Source organism: Protopterus annectens, chromosome 4.part0, assembly GCF_019279795.1.
Source record: "Protopterus annectens isolate FY-2018-M chromosome 4.part0, PAN1.0, whole genome shotgun sequence".
In the NCBI taxonomy this organism is placed as follows: Eukaryota; Metazoa; Chordata; order Ceratodontiformes; family Protopteridae; genus Protopterus; species Protopterus annectens.
Window position 1 is genome coordinate 90,572,324 of NC_056733.1, and position 8,227 is coordinate 90,580,550.

Genomic DNA, 8,227 nt, shown 5'->3' on the forward strand with positions numbered 1-8,227 from the left:
CAGGGGAGACAAATGAAGGCCATCTTTGGCAAAGCATGGTGGTCCGTCAGTCATGTCCTCCCAATATGTCAGGTACAGGATTCCCTTGGAATGACACCAGAAACTAAGCCAAATGTTAAAGTCAATCATTTTCTGTTTTTATTGAGGCATCATTCTGGGTGACGGTAGGATGTTGCTTAAGGCTAGGAACATGTCTGCCTGAGACTGTATCAACTTTACATCCAATATTTTCATGTTTTTTTTTTTGTTTTGTTTTTTTAACAGAACACAGCCAAACCAGAAGAAACTTCCTATGTTCCATCTTATATTTTCACCTCACAATATTTGTTTGCAGTCTTTTACTTGTCAGAAATCTTACATCTTTTTGACAGAATAACATTCTCATCACATTTCACACACACCATGCCAGTATCCCTACCTTTCTTACAGTGTTAATGATACTGCTCACATTTACTGAAAGTACTCTAAAATTGTTTTTCCTTCTTTTAAGTTTAGATGAAATATTTTAAAATTTATGAACAAAAACTAAACTGCTGAAACTGAGGAAACCAAATAAAAACAAAAAAGAACCTCAGAGAAAACAGCACAGGGTACAAAAACCACAGTAAGGGGCACCAACCAACTGGAGACTTATATAGCACTTAAGTTCCACTTTAACACAGGAACTTCATCAGAAAAATGGAACAAAAGTGCTATACAAGTCTCCAGCTGGTTGTTGTACCTTTATGTGATTTTTACATTTTTGTTTTCCTAATTTTATTCTTTCCCCAACTAAATATTTTTCCTGGGTTTATGTGCAAAAATCCTTGATCCTTAGAATCAGATTTTTCATTGGCTAGAACTTCAAATAATTATTAGTATTAAGCCCCAACCTATCTTCCTGCACACGCTGATTCATTTTTTCCTTCCATATTTTTTCTTTTTCAGGTTTCGTCTTCACCTATTTCACTCTCTCCCCCAGCCTCTTGCTGTCCTTCCTCGGGTATATTTTCTTCCCTTTCCCCTCCTCCTTTTACAGTTTGCTCTTGGCAATCCATACAGAAGTGTCCTTCCCCCACACACAACCCGAATTCAGGCACACACCCTCTTGCTGTGCATTTTCTCCCCACATTGGTTTCCTTGTACCTTGTCATACTAATTAATTAAATGAGAAAAGTCCCCACAAAATAAACAATTTAGGCTGGCCAGCATTTCCTAATGTCCCTCTGTGACCAGCCACAAGAACAACACTTGGCAAGTGTTTCACCATGTTTTTCTCACATTTCAAAACAGCTTTCAACCACTACCCTCCATGTCATAAATTTCTCTCATCTCTAACTTTCATAATATCATCAACAGTTTTATACAGACCTGCCTGCATTTTTTTATCATCTTCTACCAGCTCATCAGTTCTAAACTGCAAAATAACATTTCTTTTAACATTTAAGATACTACCAGAAAAATAATTCTTCCACACATAAATGTCCTTCTTTTTGCTACTGTTCCAGAAATTCCACCATTACTCCATCATTTTCAAATGTTTTCACAAAATGTCTTTGTCCCAATATGTATAAAGATTGAATTTCTTGAGCTTTGAAACAAGCTTTCAAACCCAGAACAGTTACCAAATCATTTGATAAATAATCTGTGTCATTTTTACTCTTACAGTTCTTTCGTTCTTTAACAAAAAAAAAGTTTCATTTACACTTTGTCGCTGCTCTCCTTTTTGCCTGCGGTCACTACTGCATAAGTTTTAGTTATTGCAATATCTAATGCTAAAAAAACAGACACCTTCTCAGTTTGTTGTTACTTTACTCTTTTACTTTCGGTCATTGTTGCATAAGTTTTAACTGCTGCATTCTCTGTTGTCACATCATCTGATCCCTTTCGTGCATTACATTCCTCAGCATTTCAGAAAAAGTTATCTGCTATCTCACCCCACAAAACAAACTGTCACATGGATCATCCTGCTCAATTATTTTTAACAGATCATCATTTGCAAGCCATACTGATACCAGTTCTGTTATCTGCACCACTTCAACAGACTGTCATACTGACTTACTTCCTTCTACATGGAGACAGCTAAAAGCTGCTAATTTGTAACATCCACCACACAAGAATCTTTATTAACATCCTGAAGCTCTTTAATGAACATTTTTCATAATGCTCATTTTTTCTCCAGTTTCTCACTCTCTGCCTCCAAACTTTTCATAGCTTTTCTTTCCTCCTCTGTGCAAGTGCTTCCCTTAGGCCTCTTCCTTACTGTGGTAGGAGCCCTCTGGCACCACCTAGCAACTCCAAACAGTAGAGGACCTTCCCTGATGCTCTGGCCAAATTTCCCCTAGTATGATACACAGCGATTTGGCTCTCCCCTGAAAAGAGGCCACTTGCCTGGTAGGATTAATCCAGTCAACAAAAGGATAAATAAATAAATAAAAATTTTACAGTAAACAGGGGGCAGCAAAATCAAATGAAAGACTGCACTCCAATATTCTGAAACATGAGGGCATCCAACTACAATAAGATAATCAGGGATTTTCCATACTAGAATTATCACCACTATGAAAGCACAAATTTTTATTAAGTGCACTGAATGAGGCTAATAAAAACATCTTAACAGCCTGCCTGTCAGTTTGCAGTGGCTCATCTTGTATGAAGAATAACAGGACAACACTTTGATTCTAAATAAAAGAAATCTAAGGATTGTTCTGACTGGTCAAGGTAATACAGCTATCATGGCACATCTGAAAGATACTATATCTAGGCCTTCTGCCACCTGTGTTAATGGCACAGCACAACATAATTTGATGGCTAAAAGTGGTTCAGAGAGAAAACTGAAATGATTGCACCAAAAAGAATTAATCAGAATGTCTCTTCAAGACATTGAACCCATCTGTATTTTTTAAACAGGAGTTGCAGGGACTGAAAACTTGTCTTGAGTGCTTGGCAGTAACAAAACCCACCAAATTAGAAGTTTTATGCCCTTGATATCCATAAACCGTGGCACAAGGGAACATTCATTGTCTCATATGAAACGTCTTGACATGAGAACCACCAATGTCTCAGGGCTCTAAACATCTCAGCAATGACCTGGACAAGCTTCCTTAACCTTTTCAGCAGCAGAATCATACAATCCCACGATGCAAAGCTAGACCTGAGATGGAACTGCAAAGACACTACATGACAGACAGTGTAAACAACACAGTCCAACATACTTTGTTACAAACAAAAACTCTATGCACCAAGAGGCTGACTATTAAAATATGGTGCGCCTGGGCTAAAGAAATGGTTTTGGAATTTGAGTCAAATGTGTAAGGAGGCAGTACATGTATATGTTTTACATGTGCAGTTTCTGTAAATCTTTCTGGAGTGATCACTTACCCAACATCCTCCACTATGGGTCATGGTGTTTTCTTACCCATCAGACTTAATACACCTCCCTACTATTACCTCCCTACTATTACTACAGAAGTATCCTCTTCCATTTCTTCTTCTTTATACCTAATGGACCTCTTGCTCTCCTTGGTGCTACAGTAGCACTTTCCACTGAAGCATCACCTTTCTTGTGGACTTCTCAACTATGTCCAACAGCCCTTTCACTTCATCTAATACTCACACCCCAATCTCCACGATACGTATAAGCTCTTTGTCTCCTTACTTTCTTATGTTCTCATTCATGCTGACCATAAATGCATAGAACTAGATGAAATGGCCCAGAGAAAGACAGATGAACTGGCACCTGAAAACTCATTTTGCTAACCCCATATACAAGATTCATTACTTGAAGCATCTCCTTCTGACTCAGCCTACTGTCTGTCCAAACACGTCAAGTAACACAAACAACTAGTTCAGTTTCCCCAGTTGTTCTTAACTTCAAATTTTATTTATCAAGACAGTTTTGAATTTGCTCTTTAAACGTTTGGGGTGTAACTCACTTTTGCTCCCAAGTATCACTTCCACTAGTATGTTAAAACATCACATTATAACCAATCCCAATGCAAGTTCGTCAAAAAGTGAGGAATGGAGAAGCCCTTGTACCTGTGCCCTGTCAAAGTAATGTAATGACTATAAATCTTATAGTTTTGGATGAGGTAGCCAGTTGTCATTGATGCAGCAAACAGGGATGAAAAACTTCTTGTCTGGCCCCAGTTGCCATTGAAATGAAACCCAGTCTACAGGTGCAATATGGGACAGTGTTTAGTGCCGAACTTGTAAGCAACAAAGTTAGCATTAAATAGGAATGGAAGAAATTTGATGAGGATAAAAAAAACATGCTGCTTACCACACAAACAAACATTGCGTAACAAAATGGTCAATGCACCACATACTGTATTAATTTCTACCCACCAAATGCTTCATACTGTCTCAGTTTTACTGATCTCACACATCTTTAAACACCACTGTTGCAATCATACCTCAGTATGACCTCTTAGTGCAAGACGTCTGGACAAATCATAAAATAATGGGGGCACATAGACCCAAAACTAGCTACTGATTTTCCAATATTGCTCTTAACTTCGAAAAATGAGTATAGGATTTGTGTTGGCATGCATTTTTGTAAAGACATGAAGTATGAAACTCAAATGTATGTCAGATAGTGATGGCAATCCTGGGTGATTTGAAAGAAAACCAAAAATTTTATGAGAAACAGACCAAAAATATGAGGGAACTGCCTAGGAAATATGTGGACAGTTAAATTAAAACCATACGTCTTAACACCAGTCCAAAACAGACTTCAGTAAAGAAAGATGCTACAATGTTTCAATTTGCACATGAGGACATGCATTGTGATGCCTTAATCTTCAAACGGAGGAGTCCCTGCAGCATGAGTACTGGTTAATCATAAATACGTGCATTCAACTACAACTTAACCTTAAAAATTACTTTCTATAGAGATCGCCTATAACCGCAGGCAGGGCTAGCCAATCGCTGTTGAAGTGACACCCCGACCCCATGTGCAAAAATTGGGAATAGGGGTGTTGGTTGGTTGGACATATCGCCTATAACAATTATGAAAAAAGTGTTCTGCGCGATACCAATGAAGGCACACGCACGTGAGCCTCAAATGAGGATGTGAAATCCCTAATGTGATAGTAGAAGGGCGGGCAACCAGAGACACCACACAACACAGTACACCTGCAACAATTAGTTAAATGATGGTATGCTTCCCAGAAACTGCACAAAAAAAATCAAAGCTAATTTAAGCAACATTACAGCATTGAGCTTATGGACATTATACACAAACTGTCACAATATGTACGCAAACGGATGAAAGGAAATAAAACATTTGTTTTACCGATAAATCTTTCAGTGACCATTTCGCGGGCAGTGAGGTCTCCATACACGTCTGACAATTTCATGATTAAACTTCTGACTTCCTGACTTTCTGTGAAAGCTTCCAACAAATTTCCCTTTGCTATCACATCAGTTTCTGGCAATTCTCCTCCGTTTTGCTCGGGCTTATCATTGTCGCTGAATTCCATTTTCTCACTTGTCTAACCCCACTGAAACAGCGCACAGTTCCAATAAACAGCACAAATGTCAAAGACAACCTGGATTTGGGTACACAGTAACAAATATGTTCAAAGCCTGCAAACTGGCAACAGGAATGAAGAAGAAACTAGGTTGTGACTGCTACTGTCTCAGTTCTACAGTTATTCTTTTTTTACAGGAGAATAATACAAAGCACAAAGCTTTATGAAAATAATGAATAAACTTAAATGAAAGCATTGCATTACACCCTGGCCTTTCCGTGCATGGTTTCTAGGATACACATTTATGTGCAACAAGAAAACCATTCCACTGCACCCTGTGTAACATCATTTAATGCTCCTGTTATATGTATTAAAGACAAGAACAGTCTACTAGTAACAACTCCACAGCAGTATTGAAGTAGGCATATTTCCAATGACTTAAGCCTTTTTGCAAGTAGAAGCATTTCAGGCGAACTGCATACTTTGTTTGGTTTACCGGGTTTGCCTGATACTTCTCACCCCCAACTCTGCACTTGTAATATGACCTTATGGTGTACATATTATGTATAAATCATTAAATAAAAACCTGCTTTAAACCCCGCCGTTTTTAGCGGAGGCCCGGGGGCAAAAGTTCCAATATATTACAAATATTTTTAAACAGACAGCCAGTAGTGTATATACAAAAACAGACATTAAGCAATATACATTAACAAATACACATTTATTTGCTAATTAGACTAAATTCAGGAGAAATAAAGGTCACTATTACAGTATAAAAGATACCTATGCATTAGCAGGTATTGAACAATGAGCACCTGATGAGGTATATTAGTGAGCTGGTCAAATAGATAACAGATCATGGAATTAGTGCTTAGAAATTCAAAGAAATTAATGTGAGGAAGAAAATGATTATAAATATATACGTTTGTCATAAGGATACATCAGAAGTACTGACTTGGTGGGGGGGGGGGGGGGGGGTAGCAGTGTCCTAAAACTATGTATATAGCTGGGAGATACCAGTAAAACATTTCAAGTATTTGTGAAGACTAGTTGTGGTGTATATAATTCTGAATGAACAGAAATGGCTTGATGATATGCAAAGCTGAAGATAACAGCGGCATTTACTTAGGAGATAAACAGGAGCAGATCCATTGATCTGATAGGTGAAGTTTAAAAAAAGTAGTATTCTGAATGGATTTCATTGTTAGTGGGATGTGATTCTGTAGTAACACTGAGTATAGTGAGTCACCTGCAGTATTGGATGATTTGGTTACAGTGATTAGTGAGTTTTCTCTGTTGTAAGGTACTATGCCACATTCCCTTTTTTTTTGCCAAGAGCTCCGTTTATAGATCGGGTTCTAGTGAAAAGTGTGTATGCTGAATTCAGACTTCTTTGGTTTGGCCCTACCAACAACATATCATTTAAAAATTCAAAATTATAGCCAACTTGGGAAACTGGCACATTACTTTCAACGCTTCCATTTATAAATATAAACATGGCATTTGTAGAGGTGCATTCTTATAAATTAAGCATGTTTGTATGGCTGTATACATTAAGCTTTAGTTTCAGCAGTTCTAAATATTCTGTGCTGCTCAGGATGTAACGTTTCCAAGAGGTGCTCAGAAAAAATATGGTACTTGTCTGAGTACACCGAGTATGACTAGCTATCCCCTTGGTATAAAATGAAATTTTGAGAATATGAAATATTGCATTTAGTGACTAGCTTATCTTTTAAAACGCTAAAATGTTTTCAATGCATACACATTCCATGAGCAACAGAACTGTAGTTACTATTTCATGATCTGAATGCCATTTTATAACTAAAGGGTTTTTCTAGTCTACCAGAGTTTTGGTGAAAACATTGTTACAAAAATAAATAAATATATGCCTACATACATAAATAAGGGGCTGCATTTCACAAGTAGCTCATCTAAGTGTAGGGAAGTGTGAATGTAATTTTTAAATAACATTTGTCAGCTTCTCTCAGTGTAACTGTAAAACCCAAAGCCAGGTCAGCCAGCAGCCAAACCTTGCTTCTCCCAACCAACGGACCAAAGACTCCCATTAGTATCCCCAGCAACCTGCCTCACCTTTTTAAAGCTGTAAGCCCTGTAAGTAGCCACGGTTGCAGTACCTGCTGTGGCCACTAGGTGGCTCCCTTCTCCTAGGGATATTTCCCTCTGTAAACAATTTCTACCCAGTAAACTCTCTTTATCTTACCCTCTGTTAGCCCCTTCGTGCTCCACCGTCTCTGTCTACTATCTCTACTACTTCTAGCATTAACTCACTCCTAACTCTCGCCATTAAACAAACTAATATCCCCTTGGTTTACTCACCTGTACTATTAGCACTTCACTGATTGTTTCACCTGAATCTCTTCTTCTTTGGCTCTTCCCGCTCCGTTAAGCCCGGCTCACTCCGCTCCCCTACCCTAGCCCCAATTCCCACCCACCCCAGGGGTCCTACATTTATCTCACATGTAGGCACACCCCTTTCCAATCCACTCCAATCAAATCCCTAGCATCTCAAACTAAACAACCCTCTTTGTCAAAACCACACCCACCAATTTAACAAAACTACCTCCTCCCCTAGCTTAACACTATACCTACTACATCATAGCCCTACCTTCTCCCCTACCTTCCCAGTGTACTACTACCCTACACCACACCTTCAAACTATATCTCACTTCTCTGCAAACCTCCATTCAAACCAAGATGCCCATATTAACCATCCATCCACTACTGAAAATACTTATCTCCCTTTTACTATTATC

At 38.4% G+C, this 8,227-nt stretch overlaps 1 protein-coding gene across 1 annotated transcript in view; it reads right to left on the reverse strand.

The window, feature by feature from the left end:
* Positions 1-5,767, reverse strand: part of TBCD (tubulin folding cofactor D) — a 3,708,267-nt gene extending 3,702,500 nt beyond the window's left edge. The window contains exon 1 of the mRNA XM_044068123.1: positions 5,276-5,767. Coding sequence (XP_043924058.1) covers positions 5,276-5,462 — 187 coding nt within the window. The 5' untranslated portion in view covers positions 5,463-5,767. The remainder of the gene's footprint in view (positions 1-5,275) is intronic.
* Positions 5,768-8,227: the final 2,460 nt, after the last annotated feature.